Source organism: Hyaena hyaena, unplaced genomic scaffold, assembly GCF_003009895.1.
Source record: "Hyaena hyaena isolate Hyena2069 unplaced genomic scaffold, ASM300989v1 scaffold_594, whole genome shotgun sequence".
In the NCBI taxonomy this organism is placed as follows: domain Eukaryota; kingdom Metazoa; phylum Chordata; class Mammalia; order Carnivora; family Hyaenidae; genus Hyaena; species Hyaena hyaena.
This window is the reverse complement of record NW_024081227.1, coordinates 576,321-595,491: the sequence shown is the minus strand read 5'-3', so window position 1 is coordinate 595,491 and position 19,171 is coordinate 576,321. Positions and strand designations below refer to the sequence as shown.

General features: G+C 41.3%; 2 protein-coding genes across 5 annotated transcripts in view; one reads left to right on the top strand and one right to left on the bottom strand.

The window, feature by feature from the left end:
• ZNF277 (zinc finger protein 277) overlaps positions 1-10,275 on the bottom strand; it is a 111,050-nt gene extending 100,775 nt beyond the window's left edge. Inside the window, exon 1 of one of the 3 annotated variants that reach the window (XM_039256918.1) lies at positions 10,144-10,275. In XM_039256918.1, the coding sequence (XP_039112849.1) occupies positions 10,144-10,234 (91 nt within the window). In that variant the 5' untranslated portion in view covers positions 10,235-10,275. Of the gene's footprint in view, positions 1-9,875; positions 9,951-10,143 lie in introns of those variants that run through there. The other 2 variants (XM_039256920.1, XM_039256921.1) reach the window with 2 other exon arrangements.
• Positions 10,276-10,566: 291 nt separating this feature from the next.
• The window catches only part of DOCK4 (dedicator of cytokinesis 4), a 422,569-nt gene continuing 413,964 nt past the window's right edge, over positions 10,567-19,171 (top strand). For both annotated transcript variants that reach the window (XM_039256914.1, XM_039256913.1), the window contains exon 1: positions 10,567-10,864. In XM_039256914.1, the coding sequence (XP_039112845.1) occupies positions 10,828-10,864 (37 nt within the window). In that variant the 5' untranslated portion in view covers positions 10,567-10,827. The remainder of the gene's footprint in view (positions 10,865-19,171) is intronic.

The following is a 19,171-nucleotide window of genomic DNA, read 5'->3' as shown; positions in this document are numbered from 1 at the left end:
ACCTACTGATACCTAAAAATATCACATTAACAGGCGGGACATTATTAACATCGTAATCTGTTCTCCCAATAATTTCTAAGATGTTTCACATGGAAAAAGATCAAGAACAGGAATCTTTCTCTGGGGCATCACATACCATGTCATCCAGGGGTCATGAGAAAGAAAGGGTGTTATTACCTTATACTTGAGAGTTACATTACAACTGGTTGATTATTCAGGATTAATGAGCTCAGGGTTAGGAGTTCAGTGGCCATATGGGCAAATGTAATGAGGTGCCTGAAGCTAGGTCTCTGCCAATACTGCCAATCAGCACGGCAGGGTCTCTAAACCCACTAGCAGTTTGGCTCTGCTCCAGCAGGGGACCACCTCAAGCCAGTGGTCTCATCTCCATCTGGGTCTGGGATGCCAGTCATTGGGCATGTGACTAATTTCTTGGAACCAAGCCTCAACGTGCATACCTTTTCCAGAAACTGAGTCCTCAACTGGTTGCCCTGATTCCGTAAGTTATCTGATCTGACCTCCCTCTAGAATCCATGTTCCTTTTAACTTAGGTCTTTTAATGGCTTGAGTCCTGTCCTTACACTCCAGTTTATTGGTGACTGCATTCTTGCTACTGACAAAGATTCTCTCCTTAACCAAACTCTGGCTTTCTGAAGGTTCCTCTGAATCCTTTTTTTTTTTTTTTGATTAGGCCTTCCTAGCCCAGTTTTTACAAGAATTCTGCTAAGTCATTTTAGAGAAAACCTTCCATCCTCCCCATCTGATGCGGTTCCTCATCCTCCACTGTCCTCTAGCTGGTATTTCACTACCTGATATCTCACCCTGGCCTGCTTAGCAAGAATCTTGTCAAGTCTGTTCAGCCAGAATCCACCTGATCTTTCCTCTTAGTAATTTCCCACCTCCCTGGCCCCAACCTGCTCCTTCGCCCAAAATCCCCATCTTTCCTTGTATTCAGAAGTGAGCACAGTTCTAGACCTGTTTAGATTTAACTGATGCCTATTTTATCATCTTTGTGGCATTCTCTGCCTGCAGCCTCTTCCTCATCATGGGCCCTAAATGGACACTCAACTTATCAATGGTAGAATCTTCATATGTCACCTGTTAGTTGGTCCGAGGGTTGTGGTAACTGATTAACATATATCACCTGCTGTGTCCCAGCATATTTTTCTAATCTCAGGAATTTCTTTACAGGACTGAGCTATCTATCACCTGACTTCGGTAAGGAGGCATATTATTAAATTCTAGTGGGAGTCTTCATTATCTTTTGCTTTGGCAAATACCCATACTTCCTGACTCATCCTTAGCTCTTCAGTACGTTGTTACCTGATTGAACTTTGATCTTGTCATTCCCTTCCTTCAAGTCTGCGAGTCAGGATCTAATGATCCAGCTTCAACTTGCCTTTTCAAACTTCTTTTCACTGCTCCTATTTACTATTTTCTCCATGCAAAATGAATTGACTTGTTATCTGCCATATATGCCCTTGGTTTTTCTATTGTTCCCTCTCTTTGCATAAGCATGTAATAAATGCTCTTCCTTAATTCTTTATGTCCAAATCTTATTCAACTTCATGAGACAGTACCATCTGCTAGGCTTAATCTCTTTCTGACTCAACGCCATCTTGATCACTCTGAAGGTCCTTAGCAGTTTCTACCTTGTAACATAATTATTTATGTGCTTTTAAGATGTTTATTTATTTTTGAGAGGGGGGAAAGGAGGAGCAAACAGAGAGGGATACGGAATCCAAAGCAGGCTCTGAGCTGCCAGCACAAAGCCCAATGTGTGGCTCAAACCCATGAACCATGAGATCATGACCTGAGCTGAAGTCTGATGCTCAACCGATTGAGTGACCCAAGTGCCCCGAGAGTTGCTGATGTGTTGCTTATGTCTTCCCTGTTAGGCTGTAAGAGCCTCAATGACAAGACCTATCTTGTTTTCATCTTTCTATATCTACAGCATTTAGAATAAAGAAGCTTGCACATATGCTTAATAAAAATTTCAGAACTAAGTCTCAGTACTATAAACAGCTCTTTTAGAGGCACCTGATGGTTCAGTCAGTTGAGCGTCTGACTTCGGCTCAGGTCATGATCTCCTGGCTCATAAGCCCTGTGTCAGGCTCTCAGCTGTCAGCGCAGAGCCTACTTCGGATCCTGTCTCCCTTTCTCTCTGCCCCTCCCTGACTCACACACTCTCTCTCAAAAATAAACAAAACATTTAAATAATAGCTCTTTTAGAGTCACAAAAATGGAAAGGAGAGGGGAGAGAATGAGATGGGATGTGTCCAAATGATCTAGCCATAGTCTCTTGGAGTAAAGAGACCCGAGAAGTCATCTATTGTAGTGGTTCTCCACAAATTTTCTTACCTTGATACACCTGGTTAACTCACATGTGCATTGAATCCTTATGGGAATATCCAGATATATTTGTTTCTTTTTTACACAGATTCTACAATATGTGTAACTGGGCTCCCTAGCTGTAAAACTACCTTCTCTTTCTTTTATTGATATTTGAAAATGCAGTTGAAAGGATGCTAATATAAGTGAATTATCTCAGTTACAAACCATGAGTGCAAGTAACTTCTCTAAAATTAGAGAGTTAGAAGCAGAAGTAAGATTAAAATTCAGGTATCTGCCTCCTTGTCTAGTGAGCTTTCCATGAAACAATACTATTTATGATCACTGCTGCTAGGAACCGCAGTCTTAGAAGGTTATTAGTATTACTGTCCTTTATGTGGGTGCATGTTTATAAAGCTTTCAAAAATCATTCATAAACTGGTTTGCAAAAAATTCCAATAAGCTTTCAGACTCCTTTTCATCTTATTTTTCTACCCCTCCCCACCTCCATTTGTGGAAATTAGGTGTATGGTGCTTTAACAAAGATAGCTTGATTGATGTTATATTGCTGTTCAACAACAGTTGCTGCTATTAATTGCTTTATAATGATAATTACATTTAGTAGTACAAGATATTCTCTTTTCTAATTGGCTATTACTGGTGAATAGCAGCTTGTTACATAACAGAAGATTGTGTTAAATAAATAACCACAATTACAATTCTGAGGTCCTCGCTTAACAAATTGCTCTAAGGTTTTGGATAAAAACAGTAAAAAAAATTTTTTTTTATAAGGCAGGGTCTCTGTAATTACTTGGGGGGGGGGAGGATTCATCTTTCAGTTAGGAAAAAGCACGAAATGAGGACAGTGTTAGAGAAACCAGGAGCCAGAACATGCATTTCTTTCCTTTTAAAAATAAACACATTTAAAAGCTTTAAGCTCCTCAGTCAATGCATACAACTTGCAGATTCAAATGTATCAACTTCTTCCCACAGTGTGACATGGAAACAGAAAGGACTCTCCAATTAGCTCTGATAAAATATAATTGCAAATCTCCACCAACTACATTGAAATGTTCCCATTTGTGCTGCCTAGGACCCAGCATGAAGATAATCCAGTCACCAATCAACACCAAATGCCATCACAGTGTGGCACTGTGGAAGATGACATGACACAAAAGTAAGATGACCAAGGTGTATGTGACAGTCCCTGTACTTAAAGGTTTACATATTATAAAATCAGGGGTATGTCTTAATTCAAACTTTGTTGATTAGTCTGGAATTATTTAAAAGTCATATCTAGACTTTTCTGGTAGCAGTTGTCATAATGATAATGAGGTCAAACAACTTGCTCAAGGTCACACAGGTTGTAACTGTTACTTCTGAATCCACTATTTTTAATTCCAAAGACTTGCCACAGCCTCTTACGATTTACCCTTAGCAACCGCATCACTCATCCCTATATTCACTGCTTCACTCAATCTCCCAATGAGGTAGGAGTTAACTGCAGCATTTTTGTCTGTTTTTTAAATTTAACTGCAGCATTTTTATGATGAAATGGAGACTCAGAGGTTCAGTAATTTTTCCCAAGTTTATACTGCTACAAGGCAGCAGATTCACAATCAGAATCCAATATTTCAGACTTCGAATCCAATTTTTCCTTCCACACATTTTTTCTCAATATATGAATTAATTCAAAGGTAATAAAACCTGGGGAAAGCCCCACGTATCCCTCATTGACTTACACCACTTGAAATATTCTACCACTTCTCAATTGTTGATACCTCTTCCCCAAAGGTGGCAAAGGTTTAAGTCCTATTTAATTTTAGAAACTTTACTCAGTTCCTAGAGCTAAGATGGCACCCAACCTCAGCTGACTACCTTACAAATAAATGACTGTGGCACAAAGAAGAGTGGCTGAGATGTAAAGAAAGGCAGAAGAGTGGTCAGTCAAATCCATCTCCATTTTTGGAAAAAGCTGCCCTGCTCAGGTTTGGGTCAATGAGGTCAATTAGAACACACTGGTTTCAGCAAGAGACAGCAATTCTTTAAGATGCTGTTAGTGAATGTCAATCCATTTGGGGTTTATTAAATATATCATCACAAAACTGAACCCTAACTCCAAGGCAAGGTTCTCCAACAACAGCTAACAGTAACATTTAAAGACTCAATCATTGGAGATGGCAGTATACTACTTTGTGTCCATTTACTCACGGGTTTATGTGTAGGAGAAAGTATACTTTTTATTACATGAATCTGATAAGTATTATACTCAATTTTTCAAGATGGGAAGTGTACGGTATGTGTTGTGGAGGACAAGACTGTTCTTTTGCATGAATGGAAAGTCTTCGTCAACGCAATGAGAAGCGTATGCAAATTCTGTGTCTGATACTCCAAGTAATCCCTCAACAGGAATCTGGTCATGAAATAGAACACAATATCATTACCTGTATCACCTGTGGCACACGTGCCAAAGATGTTCCCATACCTGTGTCTGAAGTAAGTCACCATTTATTGAACACCAGGCTACTATATCATCTCACTCATCATTTCAACATTCCAGCAAGACAGACCAGATTTTACCCATTTTATAGATGAGAAACTGAGTTTCAGAGGTCGATTACCTTGCCTATGCCTGGAGAGTAACCAGGGTTTGATCTTACATTGGCCTGAGCTCAATATGGACATACATCCTCTTTTTCCTATAACACATTGCCTTCCTCTAGTAACAGTAGCTTTGGAACATATTTATGTTTAAGGGAAATCTGTTGCAGACCTTATCCAATGGAATGTAGTTACTATGAGACATCATTATCACAGTAAGTAGGATAAAGGTTCTGTTTCTGCTGCTGTGTGTCCTTGTGTAAACCACTTTGGCACCAGCTGTAAATGGAAAGGGGATAATACAAGTATCCACTTCAGGGATGTGGTGAGGATGAAATGACATATGATCTGTGAAAGCATTTGAAACAACGCTTGGCACAGTTACTGTTCAACAAATGGTAGCAGCATCATCAATATAATATTTTCTTTTATAAAATTTCCTCTTAATATCTTATAAGCTAAGCTAGTTCCCAAATATTTTTTAAATGAAAATAAGGGATATTCTGAAGGAGGTTTCTGTCATTCTTTTTCTACCATGACATTCTCCAGCCTGTACCTTGTAAGGCCATCCAGGTATGCAAGATTATCCGAGCTTCTTGCTGACTCTGTATGTGGGCGAATGTGTAGGAAGCTGGGGCTGAGGGGGCAGCACTGGGTAGGGGGTTAGAAAGGGTACAAAGATAATATAAAAGGCTTTGAGAGCGCATAGTTGTCAATACTAGAACAGAGCACCAGCAGACACCCTGACAACCCTCAGGAATGCAAGAGCAGCCTAAACAGGTATCACCGACACATTCCAAAGCTTCTCCCCAGTTACACCACAGTTTAGAGTACTTCCTAAGTAAATATGGAATCAGACAGCAGGCAGTTTTATAGTTCATTTAGGTATATCTTTATATTGAAAGCAACTAATATTTATTCAATTCAAGCTGCTAAAGGAAATGTGCTGGGATGTCATAAATATATAATTGAATGAAATAACTCTGCAAGGGTGGTATTATATTCATATTTTCCTAACTGTAGCAGCAAATGGAATAAAGTTACACACAACTACTAACTGTCAGAATTGACATTTAAATACAGTTTTTCCCAGATAGGCTCTGGTTCTCTTTCCACTGTCATGTCAAATGTAGGAGACTAGATTTAAGCATTAATGCTGAAGTAAGATGACAAACTGTGGAAAACAAGATAACTGCCATGCAGATAATGGGACACTGATTTCAAGGTCTATGTAGCAGTTAATTAAGTTATGGGTTCAAGGTTATAAAGGACAGATGTGAAGCATTTTTAATTTAATCATTATGTATACAACATTAATACTTCACCTAAACAAAGATTGGAGGGGTGCCTGGGTGGCTCAGGTCATGCATGATCTCATGGTTTGTGGGTTTGAGCCCTGGGTTGGGCTCTGTGCTGACAGCCTGGAGCTTGGAGCCTGCTTTGGATTCTGTGTCTCCCACTCTGTCCCTCCCTCCCCTGCTTGTGTTCTCTGTCTCTCTCAAAAATGAATGAATAATACTAATAGTAAAGAAACTGGAAAACTATGTCAAAAAGCTAACTATGACTACCTGTAACAGAATATCATCTTCATGAGGACATATTCTGCATTTTCTAGTTGGTGTGCATAACTTTCATAAAACTAACATATACTCAGTTTTTTTATTCAATTTCTCTGTGTAAAATTCAACTCCTCTGCCATTTGAAGTACTTTGAATAAATTTCAACCATAGTTTAATTGTTAAACTGTTAGAATGTTCACTTCATGCAACTCTGATAAGCACTGGGTGTATAAAAGTTAAATAAGACCATTCTTACCCTCAAGAAGTTCACAGTCTACTGGGGTAGACAAAGCTGCCAATAAATAACTATAGTCTGATACCCTAAGTGTGATAATGAAGATGTGGGAAGGAAAGCAAGGTAACTAAAGATAAGGCTGGAAAAGTAGATTAGAATCTTAAATGCTACACAGAGAACTGAAACTTCATTACATAAGCATTAGAGTCACACTAAAGATTTGAAGTGAAGACCCATGCATATATTTGCATTTTGGAATATGGATTAAAGAAGGCAAGAGTCAAGAGTAAGTGAGATCAATAGGAAGGTTTTGCAATCATCCAGGCTGGAATTCATTTCTGATTAAACAATGATCAAACACTGACAGAGTTCCAAGACGGGGTTGGGTAGACAAAACCAAACATATCAAAGTTTTGGTCCCCAAGAACACAGTTTGGAAGATGGGGTACACAGGTAATTCAGCAGCAATGGTGAGGGTTAGAAATAGAATAGTGGCTAACGAGATGAAGAGAAAGAACAAATTCAAAAGATTATTTCAGGTGCAGAAAAATAATACCTAGTAACTGATCAGATTCAGGACCTGAGAGCAAGATAGCAATTAAGGATGCTCCCTAGGTTTCCAGCTAAGGCTTTATGCTACTTATCAAAATAGCAAATATAAGAATGAGAAGTTGACACCACCCGCTAGCACCATTTCTTCTAGAAACATCACAAATGCGTTAACAAGGTCTCCAGAGGAAACACATTATAAATCCAAAGGAGCATTCCCATGATTATCATCTACTGAGCATCCATTTGCAGGGAAAAAAGTTAACTCTGGCAGATTATAATATGGATGCACAGGTTAATACTGTCAGAAGAAATCACCTCCATCTCAGATATTTCCTAAAAGTATTGTCAATTAATAAACTATATGTGTTATCTTACTGCCTCTAACTAAAAAGAGCATAAGAAAAAAATTCCAGTAATACATCCCAAAGTGTGAGAAATTGAGTCCATTTACCATCTGTTGTAAATTTTAAAGGACAATATGAAATCCTAGTTATAGTTCAAATGCAAAGCAGTGTTGTGTAAGATCAGGGACTTTTCTGGAGAGGGATGGAGACTCAGATCTCAAGTAAGGTGCACCACTCAGAGATTCATCCTAGCAGAAATCTTCTGCCCCAGGATATTAAGTACACAGGTTGATATTTTAATTAGAACTAGAGTGAAACGTCCTAAAAGAGGCAGTTTTCAGGAAATGGAGGATTTTACAGGGAAAGATATTCCTGAGAACCTAAGTAAATGCTTAACAAAAAAAAATGAATATAATTTTAGTATCATTTCCACCCATAATTTGTATCACACTTTGCAGGCTTTGTACAATTACAGAATAATACATAGATTATTAAGGGGATTTTTTAATGACAACCTTGCCTTTTAAGAAAGACATAAAAATCAACCATTAACTCTCCCACTGACTGCTAACAATTAGTGAGAATACTTGTCAATTATGAACCACAGTGAGGAATTTTTGTTACAGATACTTCAAATTCACTGCTGCTCCATACTATTGTTGCAAAGAAACTGGAACCTAGAGTTATGCTTTACAGCAGTTACTCAATTCAATCCAATAGTCATTTAAATATTGGTCCTTGATTAATGATTTGCTCACAGTAGGTAATAAGCACATGGGAAAAGGACATTCAGATATCACTAACAGGAGTGTATGCTAATCCTTTTCATTTTTCAAAATCAAAACAATATAGATAATGTGTCATCTAGGAATATGTCAGAAAGAACACACAACAAACTTTTAACAGTCATTATTTTGGGAAGGGACTGTGTGATGCAGGAACTTTCATTTAATTTACATACTTCTGAATGGCTTCAAATATTTATAATGAAACATTTTATAATTTTAAAATAATGATACCTCATAGTTCTACAATGTTTTTGAAAAATTCCCAATTTTCTTTTTTATGAGTTAATCTTAGTGAGATAAATTCACCTAGGAGTTCATCTTTAAATGTTAAACAGATAGCCCTTTGGAACTTTGAGAATTTGGAAAACATTAATAGTATCTCACCATCAGAAAAGAATCCCCAAATGAAATGTTCAGAGTGTGGGCATAACTATTTAAAGTCAGGAACCTATCGAAGATTTTTTTGGTAGGGGTATTTAAAAAATTTCAGAGATAGGTAGTTCCACTGATGGACAGTGGGAGGAAATCGCACTTTATACATCTTTGCTGCTGAGATAAAAACTCAAAACTAAATGTTTTGATTAAATTTGATTAAATCAATTTAATCGTGAAAACAAAAACAAAATAACCTAAAAAAATCTCAAGGACAGGGAAACTTTAAGACCCATATCACGACAAATAGAAAAAGACAACTTGTTGGGGTGCCTGGGTGGCTCAGTGGGTTAAGCATCCAACTTCATCTTAGGTCATGATCTCAAGGTTTGTTAAGTTTGGGCCCTGTCAGGCTCTGTGCTGACAGCTCGGAGCCTGGAGCCTGTTTCAGAGTCTGTGACTCCCTCTCTCTCTCTGACCCTCCCCTGCTCACGCTGTCTCTCTCTCTCTCCTAGAAATAAATAAAACATTAATTTTTTTTTTTAAATTACATATCAAGACAAAAAAGGGGGCGGGAGAGGATAGATGCACTAAAGGTAAAAGAATAGGGCTAGGCATCCTCAAGACAATCGCCCTGGCAGTTTTCAAAGCTTGGTTTATGATCTCTACAGTGGATCAGAGGGCAACTTAAAAGACGAGTAGAGTCAACATAGTTACGATGATTTTCATAACCACCTTCAAATTTTCTCTGAAGCCATGAGAGCAAAATACCATTTCCTTTCCTCTTTCTCTAAGGACCTCAGCCTGGGTCCACAGTCAATCCTGGAGATCGCCTGGGGCGGTCAAGAGCTACCAAAGAGGCTTTGAGAGACTCACTTTCCCTTCAGATGCCGCTCCTGCCAGCAGTTGAATACATCTGTAGAGTAAAGACAAGTGACCAGTTTGCAACTGGAAGTCCGCCCGGACACAAGTAAAATATCTCCCGAGGCCAAACCAAGCAAACCGAGGCGGAGGCAGGATACCGGAGAGGAGAGAGCTGCTAATCCCGGAGTTACAATCACACATGCGCGAACGTGACTTGACACACACCTACCCGGCAGCGAGCGCAAACCTGGGAGCTCCAAACGGAAGACAAATGCTCAGGGAGCTTCCCTGGTTGCCGAGAAGGCCATTCCATCCCATTTTCTTTTTCCTCCCCAGACAGCCTTCACCAAGGAGCCGCCTCCGTCCCCACCCCGCCCCGCTGGGCCCCTCCCATGGCCCCCACGCGCCCAGGTGGCTTTAGAGCCGGCGGTCAGCTGCACTCCTGGTGGGAGAGAAAGGGAAGCAGACCACTTACACTTCAGTGGCACCGTACTCACCCTCATAACTGACACCCCCAGCTTCGCTATGGTTGCTCTCGCAGTCCTCCTCCCCTCGGGCAGCAGCCCCCTGGGTCTCAGGAGCAGCCATAACGAGGCAGAGGAGAAAAGGGAGGGCAGCCGGGAGGGTCCAGAACCAATGGAAACGCGACTGGAGGCGAACTCCCCATCAACGCGGGGTTTCCTCCACGCCCCCGCCTCAGCGTCAAGTTCTGGGCCAATAGGACATGGAAAGCGGAGCCTAATCCCCGCCCCCATCCGCTATTGCCACGCCCCCTTCCGGGATGGAGAGGCCGAGAACTACAATTCCCAGCGTGCTGTGGGGACTCTGGGACAGGGAGGGCTGGAAGAGGCGCTGGCGGGCGGGGGTGCGCCGGAGAGTACCCTGGCTTGTAGCTTAGTTCAGTGAATCAGAACAATGACTGCGCCGCCGGGTCCCCGGGAGCGCGTCGGAGGACTGTGAGCAGCAGCCACCGGGAGAGCGGCGGGCGGCGCAGCCTCAGCGGAGCGGTGTCAACGCTGGGCTCGGGAGCTTCCAGCGCAGACCTTGCCCAGCGCCCACAGCCCGCGCGGAGCCGCGGGGCTTCAGCGTTGCAGCCGCTACTCGGGCGCTGTTCATTGTTGTGAGACGGAGAAGGCGCGGGGATTACAAAGCCGGAAGACCCCAGACCCCCCACATTAGCCATGTGGATACCTACGGAGCACGAGAAATACGGCGTGGGTGAGTCTCCGCGGGGCGAACTTTTATTCCGCTCTGGCTCGTGCGGGTGCGCATTTCGCGTCCTTGCCCCTGCGCCCCTCTCGCTCTGCCGGGCTGGAAATGCCTAATCCTGGTATCGCGCTGCGGGTTTGGGGCTTTGCGGAGCCAGCTCCGGGCAGAGGGGTATGCGCTGGGGGCTCGCCCCTCCCCGCCCCATCGGTGCTCCCCGCACCGGCTCCCGGAGCGCCTGGACGGCTGGGGGAGCGCGCGGCCAGCCCTCCTGCTGCGGGCTCTGCCTGCGGAGTTTGGAGTGTCGACGGGGCGTGTGTGAGTCAAGTTGGAAGAGGAGGGTGAACGGCGTTCCTTTCCTCTCCCTCCTTATCCTTCTTCCCCAAAGAGGAGAATGGGCTGCAACGATTCCCTGGGTTGGAGAGGGAGACAAGGACTGCGCAGAGAGAACACCCCCAAAACAGAAGGGGGGCGCAAAACCTTCCCTCCGGCTCCCTTCGACATTCCCGGAGTGCGGAATGTGGCACCGTCCTCAAAAGAGCTGCTCTGACAGACCGAGCCTGACCCTAGCTTCCTTCCTCCCTCCTATCCCGGGTTTATGGGGTGTGAGTGTTTAGGGGCTGGGGGGGATTGGTAAATTTCAACATCTGCGCCTCTTTGGTCTTTGGAGGGGAACGGGTATTTCAGCAGTGTTTTTACTTCTGGCCACCCTCTCGGCCCGGGGTAAGCGCTTTGGGGGTTGGTGGAGGACAGCTGTGGAGCGATAATGGGGAAGGGGAAATCAGAAAGCCTTGAGTCTTCGAGGCGAGGAGACAGCTTTTTGGAAAGGTCTACCCTGACACTGACGTTCGGAGGAAAAGGAACAGGGTAACGCTCGCTGTTCTGTGCAAAGGTGAACAACAAAGGACATTAATGTTGACTGATGAATACAGGAGTCTCCCTTCCTTTCCCTCCTCCCATTTCAGGCTGATTACAGTTCCCGTTTTTGTTGTTTGATTTCAGCTGGGTCGCCCCTTGACAGTTACTCCTTTTAGGGTTGGGCTATTAAGAAGCCAGGCTCTCTGACAAGCCTGCAGCGGCCAAATGCAATTATAACCTCTTAGAAGGTTTAACAGGGAGAAAGCATTTTGAATTCTACCAGCAGTCTTTATTCCCTGTAATGCCCCATTCTGCTGATTGGTGTACTTTTTCTTTTTTTAATTGGGCACAGATCTAGTGATTTAGACAATGTGTAGGTATCTGCTCATGTTCTAAATTAATTTCCCTGTAATTTAGACAATGTGGAAACCTTTTCCAGGGAATCACATAGATTTTTTTTTTTAACTTCTCACGAGGATAGGACTTTGGAGTCCTCTGAAAGGACTGTAAGATTAAACAAAGTCAATGAAAGCTAATGAGCTCTTACTCTGATGGTGACTGTTCAGCAAGACAATAGTTTGTCCTGGACCCACCTTTGGGAAGGGGTTCCAGCTTTCCCTCTCTTTAAAGTGTAATGGGAACCTTTGCCAGGCTCTGTACTGGCAAGGAGTAGATGTTAGTGGTTGTTATTTTCCTTCTTTCTACTCTCCCCAACCTTGTTGGGTAGATTAACCCTTGCTGGGAAAAACATTGCCTTTGCTGAAACGGTGAGGAACTAGAGCGTTCTCTTGCCACTGCGTTTAACACTCATTGGAAGAAACACAGACCCATCCAGCAACACTGTCCCGCTTGGAGTCGATCCCAGATGTTGCTCTTCTTCCAAGTGTTAAATTATACAGATTATGGATGGGGTTTATTTTCTTGATTTCTTGATGTGCCAGGTCACAGCTGGGTGCTGGTATTGATTAGTTTTTCTCTCGCCTTTCTTTATAAGCCTTGGGCAGAGGCTTAAAACACACTCTGGGATTTCCTGGAACGGCAAACCGGATATTATCAGTCAAATGTTTCGGGCTGCTGCAGACACCTTGGTTTTGGTTGGTTGTGATTTGGTTGCAGAGTAGGGGGGAGGTGGGAGGGTGAGCACAGCTTTGGGAAAAGGAGGTTGAGATGAGAAGTGAGGATAGAGATGGGTCTGCCCATTTATACAGTATCACACATACAGGAATGTTAACCATCTTTTATCATTAAGTTTTGAGCATTTGGCTTATGGAATGCTTAGCTGTTCTTTAGAATCCATCTGTTAGGCATGTGTGTGTGTGTGTGTGTGTGTGTGGTGAAAATTTTGCTAGGATACTTAAGTGTGGACTTTCTCACCATGGAGAGCACTATTTGTAGCTGTCTATGCTGCATGTTTTTTTTTTTTTCCTTGGTTAGTGCCTGTGCTTTCTTTTCTAGTTTTTATAAATACTACAGAAAAGATACTTTACAGGCACAAATGCTTGGCCGATAACAGGTGTTGTAGTAATATAATTTCTCATTCTTTGAAATAAATTAGTGTTTGTAACTTGGAATACCTGAAGTTTTAGTGCAAATTGTTTTAGTGCAAATTGTATATTTTTCCAATGATGCTTTTTATCCACCATCAAGTATATATGAGATAATTGTGTCTTTGTTTCACTTGCAAGCAATGTATTATAAATATGGATAAACTTCCTTAAATTTCATACTTATAGTAAGATATATCAGAGAAAGAAATTCCTTTTCAAACCTGACATGTGGGCACTCTCTGCATCCAATTGATGCATGGTTTTAAAACAATGTATGCTTAATCATATACTAACGTGTTCTGATTCTAGGGAATTAGAAGATATAGGGGTGCCTGGGTGGCTTAGTCGGTTAAGCGTCGACTTTCGCTTAGGTCATGATCTCGCGGTTCGTGGGTTCGAGGCCCGCATCGGGCTCTGTGCTGACTGCCAGCTCAGAGCCTGGAGCCTGTTTCAGTCTGTGACTCCCTCTCTCTCTGACCCTCCCCTGCTCACGCTGTCTCTCTCTCTCCTAGAAATAAATTTAAAAAAAAGAAGAAGAAGAAGAAGAAGAAATAGTGATAACGCTGTAGTCCTGAGGGAGAGGAGAACTTGTTTCTTTAAAAACCATATCAGTAGGCACAATAGTAGACATATTTTATCTTGGGAAATTCTGGTTAGCTCTTGGCCCTAAGCTAGACTGTCAGCGGGGTGACCTTAGGTAAGTCACTTAACATTTCTGAGTCGCAGCCTCTTGGTCAAATGAGATCCAAGTTCCTTCCCAATATTCTTTAGAGCTCTTCCCAACAAATGTGTCTTTGGTTAGAAAGATACCTCTACGGTGTAGAGATTGTTATAAAGACAGACACTTCTGTTGTGACACATCCCACATGGTTTTTAACCAAGATCAAAGGTAAGCAAAAGCTACCTGGCAAGCTGCCAGAACCAAGGTGATGGTTGTTCATTTTTCAATCTGTTTGATTCTCTCTCTCTAGTAAGACCTCCATGGGCAGTGACAAAAGCATTCTTGATAGCCCCCTCACAAATTTCCTTATGATCACGATCTTCTTCCTGCATGCCTCACCAGACATACTTCCCTTCCCTCCCTTAAAGGGGTAGGAATTAGTCACAGAGAAAGTTATGGTAAGACTGTTGCAGATAGGGGTGCCTGGGTGACTCAGTCGGTTAAGCGTCCGACTTTGGCTCAGGTCATAATCTCATGGTTCGTGGGTTTGAGCCCCGCGTTGGGCTCTGTGCTGACAGCTAGCTCAGAGCCTGGGGCCTGCTTCAGATTATGTATCTTCCTCTCTCTCTGATTCTTTCCTGCTCACGCTCTTTCTCTCTGAAATAAAACGTTAAAAAAATCAATAAATAGAGTTAAATTAAAAAAAAAGACCGTTGCAGATATATTTCTGTATTCGTTGATTCAGCAGCCATTTCTGCACAGGGTTCCCGGGTGAGCCAGCATGTCTTACGAGAGCTGCAAGCTGTACCTCTCAACCCTGGCCAGATGTTTTACATGTGTGCACCTGGTTAAGCTTAGAGGGAGATTATGTGCTGGATTGATCAGTGCAAAAAATTCATGAGCCTGACAAGAAGCAAAAGTCAGAACAAGCTGATCTGAAGATTATGAGTGGCATTTAAAAAATGACGTATTTAGTACTTGTGTCATTGAGTCCTCAAAAGTATTCCTGCCCTCCATTTCTCTTGAAGTGTTCTGAACTCATTCAAGTAGGAATTCCATTCCTTTTTAAAGCTCTCTATTTTGGGGGAAGAGATACCTTCTATTATTATATGGGATCTTTAGGATATCTTTTCTTTGAAAGGGGTGCTTTAATGGTAGACGTGCGTGGGAGAGTTAGGAGCCAGTGTACCTGTCTTCCTAGGTGTTTTCCGTTTCTTATCTATTAGTGTCTTAAAATGTTTCCTCTTTTTGGTACCACGCTGTATCCATATAACATGTATAGATAAATAATGATATGCTGCCTGAAATTGTGACATTTACAACCTGGCACAGGATTCTTCTTCTTCTTCTTCTTCTTCTTTTTTAAATAATTAATTAATTAATTTTGAGGGGTGGAGGAGGGGCAGAGTGAGAGGGAGAATCCCAAGTTGTGGGGTTTGAACTCATGACCCATGAGGCATGACCTGAGCTGAAATCAGTATTTGGTTGCTTAACCAACTGAGCCACCCACCCAGGTACCCCTAGGATCCTACCCTTTAAATGGAAAGCAAAGAGGAGTGATTTCTCTCTTTAGGCAGAGTACCGTTGAAGGGCTGTGCAGGCAGCAGGGTAGTAGCTGATGTTCTAGAGCTGGCCTCCTGTGGGAATGGCCTATAAACATGTTTCCCTCTTTTGGTCATTCTACTAAGTGAGGATTCTTTCACGAGGCCCTAGAAACACAGAGGTGCTGCCTTTCCTCTTTATTCTTGTTCTTTTCTTTTTCTTTCTTTCTTTTTCCCCCCTCAGAGGTGGTATGGTAGATAGTGTGCAGGAGATTATAAAAATTTTGAGAAACTTTAGGCTTTCCTGTCTCTACCTCTACTCTTTTTTTTTTAATTTTTTTTTTTTAATGTTTTATTTATTTCTAGGAGAGAGAGAGACAGCGTGAGCAGGGGAGGGTCAGAGAGAGAGTCACAGACTCTGAAACAGGCTCCAGGCTCTGAGCTGGCAGTCAGCACAGAGCCCGACATGGGGCTCAAACCCATGAACCGCGAGATCATGACCCAAGCGAAAGTCGGATGCTTAACCGACTAAGCCACCCAGGTGCCCCTCTACCTCTACTCTTAAGGAGATGATGTTTTCAGAATTACCTTTGATATGGGCTGTCTGAATTTCTAGCATAGTGACTTCATAATTAAGCATATGTGGCAGAGTAACATTAAATTCTAAGGAAACCCATCCAAAATGCTATAAACATAACAATACCATGTTTTATAGTTGAAAAAAATACTCTGAAGTTACTTTGTTTGGGTATACTCTCTGAAACAGAATGGTAAGTTATACCTAAGGGATGAGGAAGCAACTTCATAGAGATTATATGACTTACTCTGTGTCATGGCTTTCAATCTTGTTTAGAAAATACACTGAATAGAAAATAATTTTATTAATCCATATTATCATCTGTGATAGGAAATGCCTTTACTTTCCTCATCTAATGTAGATACACAAATACCATTTGCACCAGCCCACACACATACAATGCAATACTTGCTCATATTCTGTGTGGTGTTCTATTTTCTATCATTAAAAAAATTAAAAAGCTCATCACTAACTTGACTTAATGACTTACCTATGGTTTGTCATTGTCAATGACTTACCTATGGATCCTTACCTATGGTTTGAAAGATATTTCTCCAGATATCACATTTGTGGTACCAGAAGGACTGGAACTCAGATGTTGTTGGGTTTCTAGTTCAGTTCATTCATGACATTGGTTTTGTTTGTTTGTTTTTTAGCAGTTAGATATTTGTGTTTATTTTTGACTTAGAGTTTAATAATCATACTTTTTCCTTTAACATAGTCAAAGTCTGCCTTTTTATGTGCTATTATTTTTAAAGATGAAACAAATATCCAAAGCTATCACATGCATTGTAGAAGTCATCTCTCCAAGTTCATGTACATCTTCCAAATAGGATCTTTTTGACAAGGACTGGTATGAACTGCATAGTGGCTAATTTTGGATATTTTCTCAATTTCCTTTGAGAATGATCTCTGGCTATTATAACAAGAATAAATATAGTAAGTCTACTGAGATATATTGTCAATTGTGGGATTATCACCCATCATTTTCTGCCTTTTTTCATGTTGCTTCCTGATCATTATTAGAAGAAAAAAGACAGCTTTTTATAAAAAACTGAACTGAGGTTATTGGTCAGAGTATATATAATAGTTAGGAATAAAGAAGTAAAGATCTCCAAACCTATTTTCATTTAAGCAATTAATTTTTTTCTTTTGCCTTTTTTCTTCCTAAGTAGGTTCCACGTCCAGTGTGGGGCTTGAACCCACAGCCCTGAGATCAAGAGTTGGATGCTTTACTGACTGAGCAAGGTGCCCCTCATTTAAGCAGTTTAAATTCACTTCAGGAACAACTGTATTACTCTCTGGCATTTATTTTATTTTTTTTATTTTTAAAGTTTTTGTACGTTTAAATTTAAGTTTTTTTTTCTTATGTGTTTTATTTTTATTTATTTTTGAGAGAGAGAGACAGCGTGAGAAGGGGAGGGTCAGAGAGAGAGAGATACAGAATCTGAAGACAGGCTCCAGGCTCTGAGCTAGCGGTCAGCACACAGCCTGACATGGGGTTCGAACCCATGAACTGTGAGATCATGACCTGAGCCGAAGTCAGATGCTTAACCGACTGAGCCACCCAGGCACCCCTAAATTTTTTTAAAGTTTTTATTTAAATTCCAGTTAGTTAAGGAGTGCCTGGGTGGCTCAGTTGGTTACATGATCATCTCTTGGTTTCAACTTAGGTCATGATGTCACAGTTCCTAAGTTTGAGCCCCACATCAGGATCTGCACTAGCAATGCAGAGGCTGCTTGGGATTCTGTCTTTCCCTCTCTGCCCCTTCTCATCTGTGCTCGCTCCCTCCATCTCTCGCTCTCAAAATAAATAAATAAACTTAAATAAATTTCAGTTAGTTAGCATACAGTGTAATACTAGTTTCAGGTGTACACTAATTACCTCTGGCTTATCTGCTGAGATATTACTGGATACCTACTCATTAAATAAGAATCTCCAAAAAGTTAATGCCTTTTGGTGATAAAGTTACAGTAAAACTGATATGGGTTATCCTGTTGGTTATATTAAATAGTAACATGATCTTTTTGGAGATTTGTATAGATATGTGTATACATATATTTGCATGCATTTATGGAACACTTGCTATATGTGAAGCTTAATTCTGCGAGCTTGTCATGTGTTGTCATTTAATCCTTGTGACAACTCTGGAAGAGAAGATTCAATTATCACTCACATTTTGTAGGAGATTGAGTCGCAGAGATTAAATAACTCGTCTAAAGTCACACAGCAAATGGTGGAACCCAGAAAGTATTACAGGGAACCTGCTCCTCTGTGCCAGTATTGCCTTCATACAACAGTCATCTGTAGAAGTTTGAATCTGTGATCCCACTCCTCAGAGTTTATATGAAAAAAATCAATTGGGACAAAATGCTTTACGTACAGAGTTACTCTTTACCATGTTTTTTTGTGGAACAACATAGATAGATGCCAATTAGGAATAGTTTAACCAATTTTGGTTATTAGTACATCAGAGTATCGTATAGTCATGAAATTGGTTCATTTCATAAATAATACTATTTCCCAAATATATTTCATCTATCTAATATTAAGTGACCAAAGAAATCAAAGTAAATATCCACTGTGATTGAAACTATAGAAAGTGCAACATATAGAGAAGATGCAGTTACTGCACAGATGAGAATAATTCTTATGTTAGAATATGGGGATTAGCAGAAAATTCTTTTTTTTTAAATTAGTTTATTTATTTTGGAGAGAGAGCAAGGGAGAGGGTAGAGGGACAGAGAGAGAGAATCTTGAGCAGCCTCCATGCTCAGCACTAAGCCAGCTGCAGGGCTCCATCCCACAACCCTGGAATCATGGCCAGAGCTGAAATCGAGTCTTGTGCTCAACTGACTGAGCCCCCCTGATGTCCCCAGCAAATTCTTTTTTTTTTTTTTTTAAACTCCCTTTGTTGGAAATAGGAACAGTATTAAAGTTTAAAGCACACATATTGTTGCTTGTAGAAGAGGGAACTGGCATAAAAATGAGAAAGTTGAGGTTATTACAGTAGATGAGTTGAGAGAAAAGTACTGGAACCAGTTTAGCAATCCTTGCATGGTGAAATCTAGAAGGATCTGAGGTGGTTAGAAGATGGGAAGCAACAGGGCGTGGTAATTGGATGGGAGGAGTTA